Genomic DNA, 26,533 nt, shown 5'->3' with positions numbered 1-26,533 from the left:
GGAGACCGGACTGCTATGGCGAAACGATGATCCGTGCCTTCCAAACAGCTACCCAATGGCAGTGCGTAGAATGGAAGCGCTCGAAGGGAGGTTGTCCAAGGATTCCTACCTCGACGGGAAGGTAAGGGGACAGATCGCAGAGTATCTCGAAAAGGGGTACGCTCATCGCATAACTGCAGCTGAACTGGAGTCTACGGAACCGGGACGCGTCTGGTATCTGCCACTCGGGGTAGTAAGGAACCCTAATAAACCAGGAAAGGTACGACTGATTTGGGATGCTGCAGCCCGAGTGAACGGCGTTTCTTTCAACGATCTAATGCTTAAGGGGCCAGACATGCTGACTGCTCTTCTTGCTGTTTTACTGCGTTTCCGGGTTCCACCAGTTCCTGATCCGGAAAAGGGACAAACAGGCACAGAGGTTCATATTCCGAGAGTGCCCTGGGCAGCCACCGCAGATTTTCGTGATGGATGTTGCTACATTTGGCGCAGCGTGCTCCCCGTGCATCGCACAGTATCTGAAAAACAGGAATGCAGAGGAGTATGCGGGCCCATTCCCTGACGCAGCCAAAGCCATAATCGAAAACCACTACGTTGACGACTACCTGGACAGTGTGGAGACGGTAGAAGAAGCGGTAGAGCTGATAGAGGAAGTGACACATGTGCATTCTAAGGCTGGGATGGAGATTCGAAACTTTTCGTCGAACTCCTCAGAAGTGCTCGAGCGCAACCTGGATTCGGATGTAGAGAGAGTGCTTGGTATAGTATGGAGACCACCAGAAGACGTTTTCAGTTTCGAGGTCAGTCTGAAGGAGGAGGTTCGAAACATTGTAAAGAGTCAGGATGCACCTACCAAACGTCAAGTACTACGGACGATCATGTCTATGTTTGATCCGTTAGGACGGGAAGATACTCATGCAGTGAATCTGGAGGACTGGATCGGGCTGGGACGAAACGATTAGTGGTGAAATACTGGAAGACTGGCGCCAGTGGATCGGATTGCTGGTGAATATAAGTGAAGTCAAAGTCCCCAGATGCTTCTTCTCGGCAACCGGAGCTACACCGAGCGATTCGCACATTCACGTCTTTGTCGATGCAAGCGAGAACGCGTACGCCTGTGTTGCGTATCTTCGGAGTATGCGCAATGGGATGCCTCGATGCACGCTGATAGCCGCGAAGACTAAGGTAGCGCCGTTAAAACCCCTCTCAATACCGATTAATTAATTTAACTTTATTAGGGAGGCTTTCAGCCTTGGGCTGGTTCGCCTCCAAAGCTCTCAATACCGAGACTAGAATTGCAGGCAGCCTTAATCGGCTCCCGACTGCTGGACAATATTTGTAAGGCGCTGACGATACCAGTGGCTGCTCGATACCTCTGGTCAGACTCGACGACCGTCCTTGCGTGGTTGAAATCCGAGACACGACGATATCATCAATTCGTCGGCTTCCGGGTAGGAGAAATTCTGAGCATGACTACCGTGGACGAGTGGCGAAAGGTACAATCAAAAGTGAACGTAGCGGATCAAGCAACGAAGTGGAGAGACGGACCCAGTTTCAGACCCGACGACTGGTGGTATGTAGGATCGGCTTTCCTGATGAAACCGGACGAGAACTGGCGAAAGGGCATTTCGGAGGATTTTTCGACGGCAGAGGATTTGCGAACGGTCTTTCTACATTATCGAGTCACACCACCGCCGGTGATAAATTTTCAACGATTCTCCAAGTGGTCGAGGCTACAGCGGACGACCGGATACGTGTTCCTGGGTATGAATGCAAAGGGCCCACTTACGCAAGAAGAGTTGCGAAGGGCCGAAACTCTGATCTGGCAGCAGGTGAAGAAGCAAGAATATCCGGATGAATACGCCACGCTCAGTTACAACAAAGAGCACCCGGACGCGGAACCGAAGCAGATAGCAGGATCGAGCGCGTTGTACACTTCGGATGAATAGTCGAATAATAGCTGCACCGATGGTAGCAAAGGATGTGAGGTATCCAATCTTCCTCCCCAAGGATCATCGGGTGACGGAGTTGCTCGTGGAACACTATCATGTCCGTTTTCTACATGGGAACAACGAAACGGTAGTCAACGAGATACGACAGCGTTTCCGGATTCCACAACTTCGCGCAGTGATTGTAAGCAGTGCCAATATTATCGAATCCAGAAGGCACCTCGGGCACCGATCATGGCGCCTCTTCCAGAAATCTGGCTGACCGCACACTGGGGTGGACTACTTCGGACCCGTCTTTGTAAAACAATGTCGCAGCTTAGTCAAGCGTTGGGTAGCGCTCTTCACGTGCCTGTCCATCAGAGCTGTTCATCTCGAGATCGTCCACTCAGTCGTGCTTGATGGCCATAAGAAGGTTTGTGGCACGTCGGGGCTCCTCGGCAACGTTTTGCTCAGACAACGGGACCAACTTTGTGGGAGCCAGCAACTTGCTGAAGGAGCAGCTGAAACCCATCAACGAACACTGTAGTGTGATATTCACAAATGTGAGCACGAGATGGCTATTCAATCCGCCCCTAGCGCCCCACGTGGGAGGACCGTGGGAGCGCATGGTCAGGTCAGTGAAGGTGGCAATGGCGGCAATCGCAGACCATCCACATCGCCCCAGTGACGAGGTCCTGGAAACCGTCACGCTCGAAGCTGAGTCGATAGTTAACTCGAGACCGCTAACCTATATCCCCTTGGATCATTCGGAGCAAGAGGCTCTCACGCCGAACCACTTCTTGGTCTACGGGACGCAAGGCAACCTAGCGGGGATCTGGTGCAAGACCACTCAACTCTACGGGACAGCTGGAAGCTTGCCCAGAATCTAGTTGATACTTTCTGGAGCCACTGGGTACACGAAGATTTACCTACACTTTCCCGACGCACCAAGTAGTTCCGACCGGCAAAACCTTCGAAACCCGGTGACTTGGTGGTCGTGGTCGACGAAGGCAAGCGCAACGGATGGCTGCGAGGGATGATCACGGATGTAGTGTCAGGAAAGGATGGTCAAGTTTGAAGAGCAGTGGTGCACACTTCCGGGGGGGGGGGGGGGGGGGGTGATCAGCCGACCGGCAACCAAGTTTGCTTTGCTGGACATTCAGGAACCATCTGGAGAGCCAGAAGAGGAGAGTTCAAGCGAACTGGAACTACACGGGCGGGGGAATGTTGGCGAACCCACAGGGCAGTCACCGCCGGCTACCAAGTGAGTCCCGGTGGCGACTGCCCTGCGGCTATTTTGATAGCAGTGATTTGCACGAAGGATTGTTGGAGAAATTTAGCGTGGAAACATTTATAAAAGGCACCAAAATGTAAGTTTCTTTAAAACGATTTGACCCAAGCTAACCCCGAAATAAATTTTCAGCTTTGAACCTGCTAACAGAGAGGTGTTTCTTTTACATCCCGCCAAGAAAGTTTTCTCCCGAACACGTACACAGTTGTGAATTGAGAGCTTTACCGCCTGAGCTAATGGAGGCCCAAAATTCGATCGAAACCCTATCTCAGCAGAAAAGCAGCTTTTATTTTATGGTGGCACCTAGTCCACCGTACACGAGCTGCAACACGTGTTTTTATTCAATTTTTTTCCACCACGAGAGAAACTGACGATGACAGTGCAAATAACTGATTAAAGTACCGTAAAACGGGGTAACATTGATAGTTTTTTAAAGTATATTCTAAATATTTTTAACAGCAATGACTGTTTTTCAAATTTTATATTTTTAAAACAAGTACTGAGGATCCAAGAGTTAATTCGTTAGTAATATGTTGAACAAAAATTGAAGCGTTTGCACAATTTTTTTAGTTTTGTGACCGAACTTCAGTATTTTGATTTGGGGTTACTTTGATAATGCTCGATGAATGTAGAAAAAAACTGAGTGGAACTCAAACAATTTAGTTCTTTAAATATGAAACTTTGAATAAGTATATAATCAAGAAACTTCATTAGCAATAAGAATACAACATTGAATTTGTGATGGCTGTATCGGAAATCCATTTCATAAGTGATGGTTTGAGTACTTTTTCAAAAAGGCAAAAAACACGAAAATGGTTTATTAATATTTTGTAAAATATGTAACACATACTATTTAAAAATTATATACCATATCAACGGAAATACCCTAAGCTACAATATGGAACCAATGTTTCTTATTTGGAAAAGCACAGCGAGTAAATTTATTCTTTATATCATACTATCAAAGTATCCCGCATTATCAAAGATACTCCGTTTCACGGTACTCATTTTGCTCGAGTTTCCCAAGACCCCATTTGAAGCAAGTGCTTGTTTTTTTTTCTTTGGCTGCCACAAAGAAAACGGGAAAATGTGCTATGAGAGCTAAACAAAAATGTTGTCCAATTTCCACCTGGCCAGCTTTGGGAAGCTATAAAACTCTATTGCTGTATGATGTAGAAGCTTTGCCGCCACCGACCGACAGACCGGAACCGGGTAATAAACATGCTGGAGCCCGGTGGCCATTCCAGTTAGATCTTACATGAGCACCAAGTCCCATATTGACTGCGTCTGAATCTGAATAGTAAAAGAAAGGCTGGATAAAAACAAATTCTGGATAATCCCTGTTTGCATTGGTCGGTGCTGGACAGTAGCCAGAATTGGGAGAATGCTGCCGGAGAGCAGACAGCTGACTGATTTATAGATTTTCGCCCGATTCGGTTTTGTGTGTTTCCTGTCCTCGGCAGTATTTGGGAATTTAGGATGTGTGGATGATTGTATAGCCTCAATGAGGGAGATAAAGTCGAATTGAACTCGAGTGGAACCGATTTTTCCTCCTTCGCCCGAACGGAATTGTAGCTGAACTGCATAATCCGCTCCAGTACGAATGCATGGAGAACACTCGGTGGAAGATTGTTCCGTGCAGATAACTACTCGTAAAAAAGGGAACATAAAGAATATTATCTCTGAATTGAATATAAATTTACTTTTCCATTGAAGGGAAAGTTTTTTTTTCTATTCTGATAGGTACTTTGGCTTATCTTTTGTTGATTGAGGCCGAGGGGGTTCGTGGAAAGTTTTATTGAACTCATGAAAAGGCATCATGGATTTAGATGAGTGAGTAGGTTGGATTTTTTGCATTTAGTTATGAGTGTTTTTGCGATGAGAAATTGTGCAGATTTGGCAGCGTGCTGTGAAGAATTCAAAGTTTTTTAATTGGAGCACTTTTCAACGTTGATTCATACATTTAATTTCTACCATTCGAATGCTTCCGAAAATAAATGGTTGGAAATAATTTGAAGATAGGTATTCCAAATAGTTTAACAAATTGAAAAAAAAAAATAATGTCCACCAATATTCTCATTTCATTGGTTTACCAAATTAGCATACTGCCCAATCATCGAGGAAACTTGTTTACTCGAAAATGAGTGTTGTCTAGTTTTTTGTTTACATGCTTCTGTATCAAATTCCAATCCTGAACCTTATGCATCACCATCTATATTTTATGACTATCGATTAAGCATACTGTTCTCTAGAATTTTTCGCACGAAGCTTTTAAAATAAATAAAAACTTACAGTGATTCCTCATTCCTCATTCCTCAATAAATGCTCGAGCACCAGTTCTATGGGATCCCTATTTCAATTCAGTCACCATCTAGCGACCCATCGAATCACTCGCATCATTCAGCAATCATGCCTCAACCGCCGACAGTGGCAGTGTTGAACAAATTCAATCAAGTTTTTCGAAACATCCAAATCGTCAGCAGGGCCATCGGAATCGACGTTCATAATCCAAGCTTTCGGTTCTGTCGTTGGCTTGCTTTTCGAAAATTTACACGCTGTGGAAATTTACACGGAAGCAACGATGTACTGCTGTGCTTGGAGGTCGTGCCTTTTCAGACGTTGACATGTCAAGGAATCCACAAGACCATTCAGAGAGTTTTCGCACCAGAGAGGTATAGGACACTGTCTCGGGGAATACTTCTATTGCTACATGAGAATGGAGACAATGGAACGACCATGTACCGGGCCTTTCATGTTACGTGCATCTTGCAAAAAGTGCTTTAAGTTCAGTCCTGAAATTTGACAGTCTACTTTCCATCAGCATAATGGAAAATGTACTTTTCTTACTTGAAATCAATGAAAAGTGATTTATCCTCCGAAATCCAGAAAGTTGCTTCCATCTCTGCAGCATTCGCATCCATTGTCTTGACGAAATTGGCAATTTAGCCCATGGTTGCATTCGCACTTCTTTTTTCGAAGTCAAAACGAGCGGTGAACGCGTGATAAACACCGAGAAATCAACTACTGCTGCTCCCTGTTTCGACAACAGTTGAACAGACACTAACAGTTCCATTTTCTTCAATAGGCCAGTGCTGTGTGAGAAAACAACCATATGAGCTAAAATTTTGGGAGTAAAGCCTGGTAAATGGATAATCTGGATGTTGTGGAATTGTGTCGTTAGTGATTGGAACTATGTACAAACTTTTTTCTTTCATCGCGTTTTGAAGTTATAGACTATGGTACTTGACATAAGAATAATAATTCTGCGCAAACACCAGGAGCAGAGATCGAAATTCGTACACAGCTGCGAGTTACAATATTTTCATATTTTATTCTTCAACGATTTTTAATTTTCTTCTCCTATCCAAACAATGAAAATATCACTCTCCCGAAATCGGTGAGAACACTTTTTGATCTCCCATTGGACACCGAAAATATTTGATAGCGTGTTGCTGGAGTCCAAGCATAAGTGCATTAAATGAGCGTTTGAGCCCACTGGGATGTAATCAGGTGAATCGATAATAGTTGGTCGGCAGAATTTAATGATATTGGTGTTGCTTCTCACAGTCGATAGGTTACTGCCTGCGGTAAATGTTCATTAGACTGCCAGCGATCAGTCCGCATCGTGCTCTCTTGCCGTGCGGATCTATTTGCTTTTTGCTGAAGGAAGTGTTACTACTACCTAAAGCTACAACAAATTTAAACAGCACTTTTCAGTGCTCAACCTGTAAAAATTTTCTACCTTGTTCAACTCCTCTTATTCCTATTCGATCCTTGTTTGGACCCTACCCGAGGTAATCCTTCTTGGATATCGATTTGGAAAATTCCTCTTCGATCCTTCAGATTCTTATAGTAATCTGCTTGGAAGTTGATCTGGATAAAAATTTACTGCCGCCATGGCACCTAAACGCAAAAGAAAGGGGCAAACTCTTGACCCCCCTTCTGATGAAATTAATTTGAGTAATCAATTTGATTTGCTCACGGATGATGAGAATGATCCATCATCCAAGAAAAATTCTAGTAAACTTTCCCGGCTTAATGCCAAGAAGGAAAAGATTCCCCCTATTGTGATAACCACTACCGATTTCCATGCTCTTCGCATGGAACTTTTGAATTTCGTGAAAGTTAAGTTTTCACTACAAATTGGACGTCGGGGTGAATGCCGTGTATTGGCTGAAACCTTGGACGGATTTAAATGTCTTCTCAAGTATCTTACTGAGAAGAAGCACAAATTTTTTACTTACGACACCAAAACTGAACGTGTGTTCAAGGTTGTCATGAAAGGACTGCCCAGTGGTGAATCCCTGGATCAGATCAAAGATGAACTGGCAAAATTACTTGGAGTTGTGCCACTCCAAGTAATCAAAATGAAAATGAAATCCCGTCCTGGCGATTCACGCAACGGGATTTCTAATGATTTTTATTTAGTTCACTTCAAGTCTAGTGAACTAAACAACCTTAAGGCCTTAGAAAAAGCTAGCCTTATGCTCCATGTCCGAGTGAAGTGGGAACACTTCAGGAAGACTGGAGGAAATTTCCAAAACCTCACCCAGTGCCGTAAGTGCCAGGGATGGGGTCACGGAACTAAAAATTGCTACATGCCAGCTAAATGCATGAATTGTGGTGATTCCTCTCACGCAAAGGACGACTGTCCTGTGAAGGAAGATCCTAAGAAATTTAAATGTTCAAATTGTGGTGAAAACCACAAATCCAATTTTTGGGAATGTAAGACTCGCAAAGCGATCCTACAATCTCGTTCTAACCGTCAGGTAGGAAACGCTCCACGTTTCCGACCAGGTACAAATTCCTCTGCTGTTAACAACGGTCAGCGAGGAACAAATTCTACATTCGTACCCGTAGGTACAAATATCTCCCCTGCTTCAAATGTTTCATCTGTACCTACTCCCCTCGCTGCTAACAATGTTCAGCGAGTTAATGGAGCTACCTATGCTGCTATTGCAGCGGGTAGAAATCAAAATACTAACCAACGTTCTAACGGAAATTTTGACAATTTTGACTTAGGAAGCATTACTGCCCCCAAAATGGAATTTTTACAGAATTCATTAATTGACATGATTTCTGATATGCTTAAATCTAACTCCATGTTTGATGCTATTCAAACTGGAGTAAAATTTGCAAATAATATTGTCATGACTTTAAAATTCAGTAATGGATTTTAAAGCATTAAATATTGTAAATTGGAATGCTCGATCTCTTAAAGATAATGAAGACGAGCTATTTAACTTTTTGCGAGTTCATAACGTGCATATTGCCGTTATAACTGAAACGTTCCTTAAACCTGCCCATAAGGTTAAGAAGGACGCAAATTACTTGATTTATAGAAATGATCGTCTTGATGGACCCTGTGGTGGCGTTGCCATCATTATTCATAGACGAATCAAACATAAAATTCTTTCTTCATTTGAAACCAAAGTTTTTGAAACTTTGGGAGTTTCTGTTGAAACAAAATTTGGACAACTTACGTTTATAGCTGCCTATTTGCCATTCCAATGCGTAGGCCAGCAAAAGAATTTTCTCAAGGGTGACCTCCAGAAACTTACCCGTCATAGGTCTAAATTCTTCATTATTGGTGATTTTAATGCAAAACACCGCTCATGGAATAATGCTCAAAGCAATTCCAATGGTAATATTCTGTTTGATGATTGTTCTGCAGGTTATTACACTATTCAATATCCAAACAGCCCAACATGCTTTTCTTCTGCAAGAAATCCCTCCACTATTGATTTGGTCTTAACTGATTCATGTCAACTTTGTAGCCAATTGGTTACCCATGCTGACTTCGGTTCTGATCACCTTCCAGTAACTTTTGAAATATCCCAAGAAATAATTTGTAATCCCAACAGCTCTACTTTCAATTACCATAGAGCTGATTGGGAGCAGTATCGAACATTTATGGAATATAACTTCGATCCAAACATTCCTTTGCAAACCAAAGATGAAATTAATTATGCTCTTGAATCTCTGACTACTTCTATAGTTGAAGCAAGAGCTGCCTCAGTACCAAAATGCGAGGTTAAATTCGATTCAATTATAATAGACGATGATCTTCAGCTCTTGATCCGTCTTAAAAATGTCCGTAGGAGACAATATCAAAGAACACGCGATCCTGCCATGAAAGTTATCTGGCGGGATTTGCAAAAACAAATTAAAAAGCGATTCTCTGCCCTGAGGAACAAAACTTTTGAAAATAATATTTCTAAATTAGACCCGAGTTCCAAACCCTTTTGGAAACTCACAAAAATTTTGAAAAAACCTCAAAAGCCTATTCCAGCGCTTAAAGAAGGTGGTAAAATTTTGATCACAAATTTGGAAAAAGCTCAGAAACTTGCTAAGCAATTCGAGAGTTCCCATAATTTCAGTTTGGGTCTTACTAGTCCTATTGAGAATCAGGTTGCTCGGGATTTTCTGAATATTTTCTCTCGGGAAAATATTTTTGATGATTCCTGGGGGACTGATTTGGACGAAGTAAGGTCTATAACTAAAAATTTTCAAAATATGAAAGCTCCAGGTGATGATGGAATTTTCTATATCCTCATCAAAAAACTCCCAGAGAGCACCTTGTCTTTCCTGGTAAAATTATTTAACAGATGTTTCCATTTGGCATACTTTCCTGATAAATGGAAAAATGCAAAAGTTGTTCCAATTTTGAAGCCGGATAAAAATCCAGCTGAAGCTTCTAGCTACCGTCCAATAAGTTTGCTTTCTTCAATAAGTAAACTTTTTGAAAAGATAATTTTGAATAGAATGATGCTTCACATCAATACGAACTCAATTTTTGCAGATGAGCAGTTTGGATTTCGCCATGGGCATTCAACTACTCATCAACTCTTAAGAGTTAACAATTTAATTCGTTCAAACAAATCTGAAGGCCACTCAACTGGAGTTGCTCTTCTAGACATAGAAAAAGCATTCGACAGTGTTTGGCATGAAGGTTTGATTGCTAAATTGAAAAAGTTTAATTTTCCACTTTATATTATGAAATTAGTTCAAAATTATTTAACTGACAGAACTCTTCAAGTAAATTATCAAAATTCCAAATCCAATAGACTACCTGTTAGTGCAGGAGTTCCTCAGGGTAGCATTCTTGGGCCTATATTGTATAACATTTTCACTTCGGACCTCCCTGATTTGCCTCAGGGTTGCCACAAATCTTTGTTCGCTGATGACACAGGCATTTCCGCTAAAGGAAGAAGTCTTCGTGTTATTTGCAGCAGACTGCAGAAAAGTTTAGATATTTTCTCTTCTTATTTACAAAAATGGAAGATTTCTCCCAACGCTTCCAAAACTCAACTTATAATATTTCCACATAAGCCTAGAGCTTCGTTTTTGAAACCTAGTAGTAGTCACATAGTCACTATGAACGGAGTTCCAATTTCCTGGTCAAACCAAGTGAAATATCTTGGATTAATACTTGACCAAAAATTAACTTTTAAAGATCACATTGAGGGCATTCAAGCCAAATGTAACAAATATATAAAATGTTTGTATCCTCTTATAAACAGGAAATCCAAACTTTGCCTGACGAATAAACTTCTAATATTTAAACAAGTTTTTAGACCGGCCATGCTTTACGCTGTGCCAATATGGTCTAGTTGCTGCACTACCAGGAAAAAAGCACTTCAAAGGATTCAGAACAAAATTCTGAAAATGATTTTGAAGTTGCCTCCCTGGTACAGTACAACCGAAGTACATAGAATTTCGAATGTTGAGACTTTAGCACAAATGTCCAACAAAATAATTAATAATTTCAGGCAAAAATCGTTGCAATCCTCAATTGCAACGATTAATTCCCTTTATACTTAGATAAGATTTAGTTTTAGTTTTTAGTTTTAAGATATCAATTGTTATACTGACATGCAGGTTAAAAAACCTGTTTAAAATACTGAATTGCCAAGACATGAACAATGTAAAAACACTTAGATATATATCATAACAATTAAGGCTGGTACGTTACTGCAGTAACTGGAGCACCTAGGTTAAAATGAAATGTAATTTATTTTAAATTTGGAACAAATAAAGAGTTAAAAAAAAAAAAAAAAAAAGACTGCCAGCGAAAATGGTAATTTTTAATTTCGCTAACAAACCATATACAAAATGTTTATTGCCTCGAAAAATGACCCTATGTAAAATTTGAGCTCAATCGGACATGGCGCAAACGCGTCAAAGTTTGAATTTTTTCACTCTCGAAAATTTCGGAAATCAGAAATTTTTTTTTGGATGCCAAATGTCTTAAAAATGCATGAAACGTCGAGATTTGGTGTTATCTCGAAAACAATTTTTTTTCAAAAATCGACTTTCTTGGACTTAGAATTTTTTTCATGAGTTCTATATGGAATATAGAAGATTGATGAGTCGGCTTCTAAAACTGTTCACAATTGTCTCCAACCTGCTTATATATCGAATTAAACCACCATTTAGGATCTTATACGAAATAATTCACTAGGGTGGTCCAATTATTCTTCATTAGTGTGGTTCAACAATTCAAAAATATATGAAAAACCACAACTTTTCATCAGAAATTCCTAAAATCAATTGTAAAAATATCTTGAATTGCGTTAATCTGTTTTTTTTGGGAATCACGAGCTTTACACAAGAGGAACATTTGCCTGAAAAGATGAAAAATACTTGTTTTATATTTTGCCATATATTTCCTTATTAGCTACACCAAATCAAATCAGAATTTTTTCGATGATCTTCAACTAATTGTAAAATGCACTGCTTTTGATCTTCATCCGTTGATAGTTTTGAATTGTATGTTTTAATCAATGCTATACCACGCTCTGCATTATCATTAACTACTTCCAAACATTGAACCCGTCTTTTGGCATGTTTAAACTCGATGGAACTACTCCACTGCTCCATATCGACATTCAGCAACGACTTCGGAATTTGAAGGCTTTGAATAAGTTTTCAATACCACTGCTGCCTTGTACAAACGAGTGTATTTCAATCGTTGAAATATTGTTGGACTCAACAATGGATCTGGCTGTAATGTTTTTATGAGTATCTGTAATAAAAAAATCATTAGAAAATTAAATGCAAACGTATCTATTAAAGCATTTACCTGATAGAAGTAAGGCTTCGATGACCTTTTTCTTAACCGGGAGGTCTACATTTTCGTCGAACAGACGTAGTTCGATAAGACTGTTGTCCAAATATTGCAAGTGAGTTAAAATTCCTTTATGTACTGCTTTCGCAACGTCTTCATCAACAGTTTCATATTCCTTCAATATTTTTAACAGGTTCAGATCGTTGTTGGGTGCCATCGCAGCACACGGAGAAAGAAACCAACTTTTCAAATAATTTTTTACAATGAACACACAAAATCGAGCTAGTTGATTTTTAGTTTTATCTGGTAAAGCAAATTCATGCCGAAGAATAAACATTTCCAAAGAATAAATGATTTTTGCCATCCCCTTGCATTGTGGGACGCACCAGGAGCTCTTATCTGTAATTTTTCATCGATTTTTCCACCCAAATATAAAATGGCAAGTTGTAGAACGTCTCGGTAATCACCACGGTGGTGTTGCTCTCTAATTTGTTTTTCATAAAACTCCAATAACGCCAATCTTTCTGTTTCCGAAATAGCTATTTTAAAAAAATCATCATCCATACCTGAGTGGTATGAAGTCTTTTCAAAAATGTGCCATTTTGATTGGAATTCCTTTAAAAATCTCAACACTTGGAGACTTTGACGTTTCAAATTTCAGAATTTTAAAAGCTTTGCCAAGTAGCAGTTCATGTATGTGGTTTCTACAAGGAAGGCCTATAAGCTGCCTCTTAAACAATTTGTCCAGGTACTGACACGCACCTTTTTTTCTACCGGTTTTTGATGCAGTAGTATCAAAAGATGTAAACATAATTCTGAAAACAAACGATAAAATAGTCACAATTCTGATGTGAACATACAATATTTAAGATCATATCTGTCCGCAAGCCCCCATTTGACGACTGCATTGTACACCGCTTCTGCTTGTTGTGCCCCCGTAGAGTTTTCGATGGGTGGAACAGCCAATAATTTGCTAATGTCTTCGCCTGATACAACTATGGGCCAAGCGCTCGGTTTTTGGTACAGCTTTGGATGGTAATATGTTAGGTAGCAGCTTAGAATCCCAATGTACTGTTAAATTTATATCTGGCTTAAACGACGCTTTTAAATCATATTTCATTTGTAAGCGAATTCCTGCTCTGGCGATTCTGACAGATTCCTTGTTCAACAATAATGATGAAACATCGTGCCCTAAAGCTTTAGCGATCGATGATATTAGAAACACAGCATTTCGATCACTCACTTTACAGCGGTCCAATGCAGCAGCTACCTCAACTGTAACAACTCGTATCAGTTGCGATTTACGTGTCAAAGCTGGTTTTGGAGAACCTAGAACGTTCAAAATATATTAATATGGATGGTAATAGGTGTATAACAATCTAAAAGAAAAAAAAAAACATTAGTAAAACATCACAACGTACCTGTTTTTGAAGAAGCTCTTTCAGATGTGCTAGGCGAGTACACTGACCCAGCCTGGCTGTCGTTTTGTGATGATGTTTCAATTGAGGTTGCACTACAAATTTGATCCGGTCTTTGGCTTGACCCTTCTACCTCAAAATCGCTACACGAAATGGTTTCATTGGTAGGGAGAACCTCAGTTTCTTCTTCAAGATGAGCTTGTTACCGCTGTTTTTGCAAATATTGCATCGCCTACTTTTCTTCACGGGTTTTTGCCTTAAAATTCTTCCCGATATCAAACAAACTCCGCAATGATCCATGAAATGTGTTCCTTTGTTCGACGTCTTTCTTAGCCAGTCTAAGTTTGCATTTTAATAAGGCTTTCCAGGTATTGACAAATAGCAACAGTTTTTCTTTATGCTTATGTCATTATTATGAAATGTGTTAGTTTTTTTTTCTTCCAAGCATCCTTTAATTCCTTTATTGTTAGGAAGGCACTAAGCTTACAACTTTTTTTTTCAGCACGCAAATGAAACATATATTTACGAAAAACTTCACTATACGTCGGCAAGTTATCAGAATGGCCGAACGACGGCAGATATTCTCCAACTAGCCGAATGTCAACCATTTTTAACAAACTGTCGTACTATTCTCTATCAGTTCTCTGCTTGTTGTCTTCTTCAAACGCACTACTGATTGATCATACATCCTCAGATCGCATCCTTTTTTATACTAAAGCATAGGTAGAAAAAGCCAAGGTAGAAAAGTTTACGTAGAAATAAGTACTTGAGACCGTTGCTTGCCTGTAGGACAACACTGTTAGTGTGTGTTTTTTTAATTAATACCCAAAAGGAAGCCAGATAAACAATCTACTTTATGCGGGTACTTTTTTGGCACCTCTATAGGGTAGGAATTTAAAAGAAACACATAAAAAGGGTTGTCCCGTATTAGGTGGATATGTTAAAAGTCATTGTACTTTCGTCTGATTGTACTGTAAACTAAACAGCACTAACGGTTGTCCTGTACAATTTTCGGAATTATTCTACGATTTATGTCTGTCTATGCTTCTATTTTACGTGGTCTCAGATACTAAAAAGTAATATCATCAAAGGTTTTGAAGTTTGGATTCTTAAAAATTCCAAAACACAACATGATGATATTTTCAGATACATGCGTTTGGTAAAAAGTAATGGTTTTTACATACCTATTTTGATTTTTGCACCACCCTAATGAAGAATAATTGGACCACCCTAGTGAATTATTTCGTATTAGATCCTAAATGGTGGTTTAATTCTATATATAAGCAGGTTAGAGACAATTGTGAACAGTTTTAGAAGCCGACCTCAGAAAGTCGATTTTTGAAAAAAAAAAAAAAAAAAAATTCGAGATAACACCAAAACTCGACGTTTCATGCATTTTTAAGACATTTGGCAACAAAACAAAATTTTCGATTTCCGAAATTTCATTGGGAGATTTTCGAGAGTGAAAAAAGTCAAACTTTGACGCGTTTGCGCCACCCCCAAATCATGTCCGATTGAGCTCAAATTTTGCATAGGGTCATTTTTCGAGGCAATAAACATTTTGTATATGGTTTGTTAGCGAAATTTGATGGTCAAATTTTTCCCATACATTCATTGGCAGTCTAATGTTCATTTATAAATTGAAAAATCAGCTGATCAGAATCGTCGTAATGCTCTAATGGTTTGAGCCAACTAAGGACCAACACGAGAGAAAATGAAGAAGACAGTGTTTTCTTTCGCAAACAATACATATTTAAGTTGTTTGCTGCGTTTGAATGTTTCCTAATAAAACAAAACCATAATCGAACGGTAGCCCAAATGATAGAACTATTCTTCAAATGGCTTTGATGATACTCGGAACATAGGTATATGTATAGTGTTTCTCAAAATTGATCGTACAGCTGTACTTAAATTTTAGAAAAACGGCTCTAAAACCGCAAGTTAAAAAGAAATGTTTTTGAATTTTTGGCAGCTGACTCAGCATAATACAGCATACATGGTTCAGTATTGGGCATATTTGGTTGAGCTTATAAAAAGTTAGAGAAATTTAAGAAAAATCGCCTTGTTCTCGAAAAACCTTAAAATCAGTGTAATTTTATGAGTGTTTCTCCATGATTTATCAATTTATGTTTATTTATCACATTGCCATTGAATATACGGCGTTTATATCTTTTCTTGAGATTTCATGTGATAAATAATGAAAAAGGGTAAAAAATTACGTAAAAAAAGTTTATCCACCCCAAACGGATACTACGACTTAAGTGTGTTTTACAGAGTTTTAGTGTGTATTCTGCAATTTTCTCGGATGTAAACATTGTGTAAGTGCAGATTATTTTTATTTGCTCGGGAGAATCCGGAATACATCTGCTATAATGAGGATCTTGGTACTCAATGCGGCTTGTTTTGGCTAATGTAATAATCTGGCCACTTCCCTGGGGGTTCCTTGAAGAGGACTGTTACTGAACATGCGTTTGAAAGAATAATGAAAACGGAATAAATATCTACGCAACCTGTTAATTTTCCCATTATACAGGGTAGGTTTCTGAATCAAAACGTCAACTATTATTAAACTAGAACGTCAAAATCGAATACATGTTGCAATTCAACCAAAAGTTTGGGGGGTTTGGCAGCTGTAGAATACCCCTGGCTTCCGAACGTCATTATGGCACTGTTTCCACCAATGAAAGATATTGTGTTTGAATCCTTATGCGTTTAACATGCTTGTACTATTTTCCAATTTGGGGCAGTTTACGAGAAATACCTCTTCTAAAATTTAGAAGCGTATTTAAGCCTTTAAATCAACGGCGTATGGAAAATTATAACGGCGGCGTGTTAAGAGTGATCACGGCGGTGGCGGCGTGTGAAAAAGTGTCGGCGGCGGCGGCACAGCGCGACGGCGCACAGGTCTAGTCCCGACTTGCGGGAAAGTTTAAAGATCTTCAAGAGAATATTCAGACAACTTCGTACATTTCAGGAAAATGTTGAAAACTTCATCGAAGATCTAGAGAAGTTTTTAGGAGAACCTCAGAGTAGTTCTGAGGAGAACTTCAGAGTAGTTCTGAGGAGAATTTCAACGTAATTCAGAGGAGACCTTCAGAATAGTTCATAAGAAAAAGTTCAAAGTAATTCTGAGGAGAACTTTTGAGTAGTTCTGAGGAGAACCCAAGTAACAATTTCCAGTTGAAGAAACGCTTTCGGTTTGATTTTGTTCAGCTGCATGTTGAATAATAATTGCACAATGTGTTCACCACAACTTTTATAAAACCCTTGTTTACACTGGTTTGGAGAACCTATACAACTGCAACACAAAGGTGTTGTCTAACGTATTCAGTAAAACGTTTACCCAAAATCAATTTCTTGTTGAAGAAACGCTTCCATTGTGATTTTATTCAACTGCATGCTGAATAATAACTGCACAATTTGTTTATTACAACTTCTGTAAAACTCTTGTTTACACTGGTTTGGAGAACCTGTTCAACTACAGCATTATATGTATACGCGGTATAGGAGTAGAAGCAACTTTTATACAACGTTTATAGATACATATTTAAACTCAAGCTTTATTATTTTGGTGAAAGCTCTTATACAACGTTTGTAGATACTTCTTGACAGCTGCTTTGAAATTTAGTAGAGAGTAAACCTGAGAGGCGTTTGTTGCACTCTTTTATGACTCCTAAATAATCATTGTACAGCAAGCGGTGAAAAACGTTTATAGCACTTTTTAATGACTCCTTAATAACCGTTGTGTAAGTACTCACAATATTCACAGATTAAAATTAGTTTAACAATTGTCGTGGTACGCCAAAATAATTGCTTGTACAGTTTTTATTAATTTAATTGATTTGTGCACATTGAAAAAATATGTAATTATGCCATAATTAACATTCTGTGATCATGGAGGAAGTAGCAACAGGCATCTGTTTAATCTTTGACTGATATTCTTTCAATTAATCTCTCTAATCATTAATTGAGAGAATTTATCTAGAAATGTTATCGTTGATAATATGATATATGTCTTAAATTAATGTTTGCATTTATTAATATAACACCTATATATAATTTACCTCTACTTCACCGAGGGTTTCTCGAAGCAAGATTCGAACTCATGATCCCGGATTGCCAGCCGCTTCTGTTTCCATCTGCTCTATTCTTGAATACATATTTTGATCATATGAGAGAAGTATATGAAGCTCATCTTGAGTGACTTCTCTTGCAGTCGAATAATCATTGCCTTATGGTCATATAAACGTGCCTATCACTTGTGCTATTTTTAGCAACAAAATTGTGGTTGGTGGTTGGTCGAACGTAAACAATAATTTAAGAGTGCTCCAAGCAGCTTTTGAAGCTTTTAACCAAATGGCAATACAACTACATTCTTGTTCAACTCTGGAAGCTATTATTCAAAGTTTGATCAACTCAGGTGTTGTATAAGAGCTCCCAATGGTTTGTTTTGATGCGTTTATTCCACATCCTATATGGCTCCTGTCAAACAGTTTAACCGAACGTAAACAATCATTTAAGAGTGCTCCAAGCAGTTTTTGAAGCTTTTAACCAAAAAGGCAATACAACCAACCGGTGGAAACTATCGATTTAAAATTGGCTCACTACTTGACTAGCCTATTGGTCCCAAGCCAACGATTAACGTATCCCATTCTAGTCGAATGTCTAGCACTAAACTATGTTTGTTTTGATTCTCTATGAAAGTTTGACAGATAAAATGAGAGGTTCGTGGATTTTCCCATGTTTCGAGGGGTGCATCGATTAGCTTGGGACCGAAGATAGTACCAGAGCTGAGCCAAAAAGTTGAGCACGTTTCTTCGGGACCTACTAGTCTTAGAGTTACCTCTATGATACAACTACATTCTTGTTCAACTCTGGAAGCTATTATTCAACGTTTGATCAACTCAGGTGTTGTATAAGAGCTCCCAATGGTTTGTTTTGATGCGTTTATTCCACGTTCTATATAGCTCTTGTGAATCAGTTTAACTAAGGTGCTATAAAAGTTATCGTAGGTCTTATAAAGCATTAGTTAAATCGAACGTAAACAATCATTTAAGAGTGATCCAACAGCTTTTAAAACTTTTAATCAAATGGCAATACAACTACATTCTTGTTCAACTCTGGAAGCTATTATTCAACGTTTGATCAACTCAGGTGTTTTATAAGAGCTCTCAATTGTTTGTTGGGAAGTTCAAAGTAGTTCTGACGAAAACTTCAAAGTAGTGCTTAGGAGAACTTTAGAGAAATTCGGAGGAGAATTTCAGAGTAGTTCTGATGAGAACTTCAGAATATTTCTGTGGAGAGTGTCAGAGTAGTTCTAAGGAGACATTCACAGTAGTTCTGAGGAGAACTTCAGAGAAGTTCTGAAGAGAATTTCAAGGAAGTTCCGAGAACTCCAGTGAAGTTCCATTGGCTTCAGGATAATTTCGAGCAATTTATGAATCTCCCCGGGAGCACCCAGTGGGGTCCCGAGCACTTAATATGGTCACAAATGTTCTTACTTTTGAATTCTCATATCGTTTGGTGTGTCACATGAGGATGTAGGTTCAAGTTTCACTTCTCCGGGGGTATCCGTAATATGTTCGGATCTGGCCAACGTGGTACTGGGTACTTAATATGGCCACCAATGATCTTATTTGTGTGTCGCATGAGGGTGTAGGTTTACTTCCCCGGGGGTACCCGGAACATGTCCAGATCTGGCTAACATGGTCTTCAGTACTCAATATGGCCACCAATGATCATATTTTTGAATTATCATGTAATTTGATGTATCGCATGTGGGTGCCTGACCAGTTCCTCGGGCGTACCCGAAATATGTTCGAATGCATGGTTCTGATTACATATTACGACCTTGGATGATTATTTGGTTTACGTCTTGAAGGTTCTGGTTTACTCAAAATTACAAAAAATAAAACTGAAAGCGTTGAGCACTTCTCAGGCTGCCGCTCAACCGCAGCGCGTATTTCCATAATGTTGCGAAAAACGCGTTTTAGTACAATGCCGCTTTTGCCGCCACGCACTCATAGTGGGTTGTCAAACGGATTTCAGTGTATTGGATAATTTGCGATTGCCGCTATGCCGCTATCATTGTGTTCAGTCCTTAAGTTTTTTTTTATTCACTATGAAAGTTTGACAGATAAAATGAGGGATTCGTGGATTTTCCTATGTTTCGAAGGGTGCATCGATTAGCTTGAGACCGAAGATAGTAGGGGAATTTACGTATTCTCGGCAACCTAAGCAGCGACCTTCTTTCTATAGCCTTTTTCTCTAAGGAACGCACACATATGCAGTATTGGTTTGTTTACAATCTTTTGCTGCCAGCTGCTCTAACAATTTCAGTCGAAAGAATTGTCAAAAACTGTTTTGAACCGCTTTTAAAAAGCTCCAATCTTCTCTAGTGAGAGCGAGTATTGTCGGCAACCAGTTTTTCTTCGGCAACCGTTCCATTTGAACTACATGTAAATCTGCTGTTCTATTATCGGCAACTCGAAATCAGCTACAATTTGTAGTGCGTGTGTTGCATTTCAAGGAAACCTTGCTAGATTGCTTTTTCTCAGTGGTAAAAATATAGTCAAATTGAAGCTGAAAGCATAAAGTATCGTTTGCATGCATTCAGCGAAGTGTTTTCGTAAGAAAATCCAGTGAAAATAGTGTTTCAATTTGTGTTGCCGAAAATAGTCTGTCATGCCGAAGCCGTCATTTCCCCTACCAGAGCTGAGCCCGTTTGAGCACGTTTCTTCGGGACCTTCTGGTCTTAGAGTTACCTCTATGGTACTAACACAATAGTTTTATTTGTTTGATAAACAGTTTTTTTTTTGTCTTTCAAGCTTACCTAGTAACAGCAGGATCAGATCGGAAACGGCCAGGCTGAACAGGTAGTAGTTGGTGGCGGTGTGCATCTGTGGATGCCGGATGATCACCAGACACACAATCAGGTTACCGATGACACCGGTAATCAGGATACCGGTAAAAAGGATGGTGACCTGTGGAGAAGAGAAATGGAACAAAAATATATGTCAATAACATCTGAAGATGAAAGTACCCCAAATTATTAAAAATTAAAAACATTAAAAACTTCTGTAACAAGAAGTACTACAAGAATTTTACCATGTTTTTCGATGTTAAATTGTCGATATTAAAAAAAACAGGGCTGTGGAGTTGAATCTAAATCGACCGACTTTCGAACACTGCATGCTAGGTGTCCTTAAAGACAGAATAATCAGCGAGAAACTCAATTCAATCATCCGCACTTTTCGTCGCGTCGCATATGTTTCGGTCTTGGAACATTTAGTTTTACATGATATATTTGCTTACGTCCCATGATTTACTTCAAAGATAAATTCTGGAGTAAAAATAATCATTTCTAAGTTTGTAACTTTTAATAAGATATGTGATGTGAGAGATAAGGTTACTCCTTACAAAAACCTTCACAACCTTACACGCTTTTGATTTTATTTTTAAATTAACTAACCACCACTTCTAACAAAATTGGTTAACTTTCGAGCATCAATCAAAAATCACATGTTTCGCTATTTTTAAAATATCTTCAGTAATTTTCAACGCATTTCTGATTTTTGTATCTTGATGGATGGTGCTCGAAGAGTCATCGGTCCATGAGTTGATGGGTTGATAGGTAGGGTTCAGGTGTGGGAGCTGCCTCCCTGGCGTTGGTAGCATTGGTACTCAGTACGGAAAACAAGATCTATGGAAAAACAGATCAAGGCAAAAACAAACTACAAGGGACAGCCTTATGGGGTTGTACGTAATGGTGACGTAGGACTACGTGGTCTTATATCAGGCGTAACATTTGATAACGGCACAAAAGCTTTTGTAAACAAACTTTCTAAGGCCCTTTACACGCGACCGAAAGTACGCTCACGCAAACCAATACCATTTTCGGAAAGGTGAGAGTTGCCCCTATCCGATGATGTTGTTGGTTTGCGTGAGTGTACTTCGGTTCACATGTAAAGGGTTTACAAAAGCTTTTGTACCATTATCAAAGGTTACGCCTGTAATAAACCTTATTTGTAAACTGCAACAGGAGCTTGTGTTTTGTGTAGGAATAGGAATTTGTCCAGGGTTCTCTCTGTTTATACAGTATGACGCGCTTGACATAGATGGTCCACAGCGACTCAGGAAGAGCTACTGATTCCGATCAATAGCGGCGCGGCTTCTTCCTCCTTCTATGGATGCTCATGTGGGCTGCAGCTCGCTGACTGCAGGCAGCCTTTCATTGTGTACTGGAAAACGCCACCACTCACCACGCGGTGATTGAATATACACCGTTTGGTGAGGCTGGATGGATTTCATCTTTGAAATCTGTGTTAGGAAAATCGCTTTTCGGTGAAAATTTTAATTGTCATAGCAACAGTTGCTCATCCGTGCATTTTTCGATAGTGCCTTTTTGAAAAAAATGATAAAGTCTTAATTTTAACAGGTTCATTGAAAAAAATCCTATCGATTGGCGTATTAAGAATCAAAATCCATCATCTCTGGATCAAAATCAGACCACTTTCATGCCGCGACCGGCTTTGGTTTTTTAAATCGCACTCCCAATGTTGCCTTAAAGTACATGGTATGTTAGATTTACACATATCTAGATAGAGCTGGAATTAGAAGTAACAGCTTTTGTAAACAATGACTTCTCTCAATGATTTTTAGGAATTCAAGGCACATCCACGCAAACCAATGTTACCGTCGGGTGGAGGAAGTCTTACCCTACCTGATAGTGATGTTGATTTGCGTGGGCGATCCTTTCATTCTAGCTGTACATTGAAATGGGAACTGACATCCGATTGATGACGTTGACAAATGTCCAAAAAATATACTTTTACAAATTTATGGTGGCCCTGAAAAGAACCGTTTTGTAGTGATGGTTGGGTAATGCTGAGCTGATAAACACAGATGAGGCTGGTGACCTGTATGTTGTTTGGAATAACGCTGACACGCTTGGCATAGATGGCCCACAGCGACTCAGGAAGAGCTACTGATTCCGATTAATAGCGGCTCGGCTTCTTCCTCCTTCTATGAATGCTCATGTCGGCTGCAGCTCGCGGTTGAGGCCAGCCTTGATAGCTATCTGCTTGCGGGGAGCCTTTCGTTGTGCTCTGGAGAACACCACCACTCACCACGCGGTGATTGAATAAACACCGTTTGGTAAGACCGGATGGAATTCAACTTTAAAATCTGTGTAAGGGAAATCGCTTTTCACAGATAATCGGTGATAATTTTATTAATCATTGCAAATGTTGTGCAATCGTGCAATTTTCAATGGTGACATTTAAAAAGAAATCTTAAATTTAACAGATGCGTAGAAATATATCTGATCGATTGGTGATACGATTATTGAAATTGGTCCAGGGGCAGCTGACTTATTAACATTCAAAATCTTTCATATTTTTGTTACATGTTCCATTTTCGGTTTTCACAAAGTGTACCCCCATATAGAAATGACAGACGTAGTCCTACGTAAAAAAAAAAAAAAAGTAGAAGTGTCTGTGCCTAGGGGCACAAACGGAAGCTTGACGTAGGACCGCTAGTGGACGGAATAAATGTGAAGAGCATTAAGTTCATTTAATTGATCAAATCAGGCATAACATTTGATAACGGCACAAAAGCATTTGTAAACAAACATTCTAAGGCCCTTAACACGCGAACTAAAGTATAAGTCTTCAGTAATTTTCAACGCATTTCTGATTTTTGTATCTTGATGGATGGTGCTCGAAGAGTCTTCGGTCAATGAGTTGATGGGTCGATAGGTAGGGTTCAGGTGTCGGAGCTGCCTCCCTGGCGTTTGTAGCATTGGTACTCAGTACGGAAAACAAGATCTATGGAAAAACAGATCAAGGCAAAAAAAAAACTACAAGGGACAGCCTTATGGGGTTGTACGCAATGGTGACGTAGGACTACGTGGTCTTATATCAGGCGTAACATTTGATAATGGCACAAAAGCTTTTGTAAACAAACTTTCTAAGGCCCTTTACACGCGACCGAAAGTACGCTCACGCAAACCAATACCACTTACGGAAAGGTGATAGTTGCCCCTATGCGATGATGTTGTTGGTTTGCGTGGGCGTACTTTGGTTCGCGTGTAAAGGGCCTAAGAAGGTTTGTTTACAAATGCTTTTGTGCCGTTATCAAATGTTATGCCTGAAATATCTATTATCTCAACTCTTTCCGGTTTTGAATTGTAGGCGATCCAAATTTGTAGTAATCTTTTTCAAAAAGAAAGTTGATTACGATAATCAATCAAAATCACTTGCACCCCTGCTTCCAAGCTTGTGTGGTCGTTGGGGGCTTGTGGTTCTGAATATGGACAAACAAGCATAGATAAATTCTATTCCAACTCTTTACTGATGTAAGCTAGATGGCCCTGAAAAGGGCCGTTTTATTGAAGAGGACATCCATGGCCACTTACGCTTGGCGTGTTTAGTGTAGGTGACAGCATCACGGACCTCATTTTCCACGAACACCTTCAGCACACCTCGTAGATCAGACCGGAGATACGTCAGACACTGCGACGGCGAGCCAGACGACGGATGGTAGTTATCTCGAAGAATTTGCTATGACGATTGGCACCTCCTTTGCCACGACCTACTGCTGCTATTGCTCACCACGCCGTCCGAAGCGAAAATGAGCTGATACCAGTAGTAGTAAAATTTACGTTTATTTTCTGGGTTTTATGTTTCAACATTTGATTTAACATTTCAATTGGTTAGCCTTTGGCTCTTCATCTTTGTTCTAGTTAATTGGTTATTCTAATGTGATGATTGCGTTTAGCGCTAATTTACAGGATACCCTTTGTGGGATTGTTTTGGTTTGAATTTAAAAATTTGATAACCTACCTACTTGAGCACCTAACTACTTAAACTAGGTTGCCAAATCACGAATGATCTGGTGGTTTGATCGCAGACAGGCGACTCTGAACCTTTCCAGCGTGGAAGTCTTTCGCTCCTCGAGTGTTTGAAGACCGGCCAGGTGGTGAATCTCAGAATTACGAGTTCGCGGTGGACTGTTAAGGATCATTCTGAGGATCTTGTTTTGGATCCTCTGAAGCTTTAAGTGGTAGCACTTAGCACAACTCTCCCAGATTGGCATACCATACTCAATAGCCGGCAGAATGATTTGCTTGTGGACAGCAAGCTTGTTTTTGAGGGACAGGGTGGACTTCCTGTTTATCAGAGGGTAGAGCGACCTGATCAAGATGTTACACTTGGTGGATGTCTTGTCCACATGGGATCGGAATAGCAATTTGCTATCGAGGGTGAGACCAAGGTAGACTACTTCACTCGACCATTCAATGGGAGTGCTATCAAGATGGATCTTGACGTTAGCAGGCGGGACAAGCCGAGGTGAATACGAATGTGGAAACAGAATGGTTTGTGTTTTAGCTGCATTGATACAAATCTTCCAGCTCTTAAAATAGTCGGACAAAACATCCAGGCCTGATTGTAGTTTACTCGCCAGAGCACGGATCACTCGACCCTTATAGATGATGGAGGTGTCATCTGCGAACATTGACAGGATACCACCACCCGGCAGGGGAGGAACGTCTGACGTGAAAATGTTGAATAGGATAGGCCCAAGCAGGCTACCTTGAGGGACCCCTGCATCAACGTTGAACGTATCAGAGGAGACATTGTTCAAGTAGACCTGGAATGAGTAGTAGTTTTTGATGATCTTCACGAGGTAGTTCGGAAAGTTGTATCGATGCAGCTGATACCAGACTTACTTGACTTAAAAATTATCTTTATTTCTTGTGTTTGTGTGGTTTACATTGATGAATTTTTCAAGTGACACAGATGCGTCTTTTCAACTTTAGTTCATTTGAGATTTTAATTATTATTTACAGTTACTAGTCCTGTCAGGCCTATTTTAAAGTATGACCACCTTGGTGGGATTGGTTTGATTTGAATTGGAAAAAAGGAGACTACTTATAACTACTATTTACAACTACAACTAACCTACAACTACTATATACACCTAACCTACTATATACAAATTGCTTATCAAAGCATGTTCTTCTTTCCTTTATTTAACGTCGGTCTCTGTTCCGCAATCTAGTGCCAATCACCGACGGACATCGATTTCCATCCATTGACGGCAATCGAATGTGCAGGAAGGCAGCTTCCACACCTGCGTAGGATATCGCACCCATTCAACACACACATGGGCCGGGACCAACGGCTTTACTTCCCTTCCGAAGGAAGACGTGACCAGAGATTTTTATGCCTCAGAAAAATCCCACCGACCTCGGCTGGGATTGAACCCAGACCCACTGGGGTGTTAGAAAGCAGTCACGCTTACCACTACACCACCGGCGCCGGCTGTTCTGATAAATTACATTTTTCTGCAAATTTAGTCTTAATTTCGTTAATTCTTGAATCTATTTTGGCAATTCCTGCCTCTTCGTGTAAATTTGTTATTCTAGTGTCGACAGGACGATCAAGAACCATCCTCAGCACTCTATTCTGTGCGACCTGAATTTTGTTCCTGTGAGTCTGTGCACATGATTCCCACACCGGAGCTGCGTAGAGGATCGCAGGTGCTATGATTTGTTTGTAGACGGCCAGTTTGTTCACCCTTGAGAGGCGGGATCTGCGGCAAATCAGCGGATACAGACACCTAACCAAGGCAGAACACTTGATTACGGTTTTCTCCACATGCGAACGGAAGAGGAGCTTTTCATCGAACAACATCCCGAGATAGGTTACTTCAGCGGACCACTCAACCCTTGTGCCATACATAATTACAGTACAAGAAGGAGCCGGTTTTAGTTTGGGCGATTGCCGATGGAGGAACATGATCGCTTGTGTTTTGGAGGCATTGA

At 40.0% G+C, this 26,533-nt stretch overlaps 1 protein-coding gene across 3 annotated transcripts in view; it reads right to left on the bottom strand.

Annotated features, from left to right (window-relative positions):
• Positions 1-26,533, bottom strand: part of CapaR (Capability receptor) — a 531,594-nt gene that overhangs the window by 297,406 nt on the left and 207,655 nt on the right. For all 3 annotated transcript variants that reach the window (XM_065217358.1, XM_065217375.1, XM_065217367.1), the window contains exon 4: positions 20,537-20,687. In XM_065217358.1, coding sequence (XP_065073430.1) covers positions 20,537-20,687 — 151 coding nt within the window. The remainder of the gene's footprint in view (positions 1-20,536; positions 20,688-26,533) is intronic.

The sequence above is a fragment of the Ochlerotatus camptorhynchus genome, unplaced genomic scaffold (genome assembly GCF_037179485.1).
Source record: "Ochlerotatus camptorhynchus isolate MF236.1 unplaced genomic scaffold, CSIRO-AGI_Acam_v1.1 ptg000007l, whole genome shotgun sequence".
Lineage (NCBI taxonomy): Eukaryota > Metazoa > Arthropoda > Insecta > Diptera > Culicidae > Ochlerotatus > Ochlerotatus camptorhynchus.
This window is presented reverse-complemented; position numbering and strand designations above follow the sequence as displayed.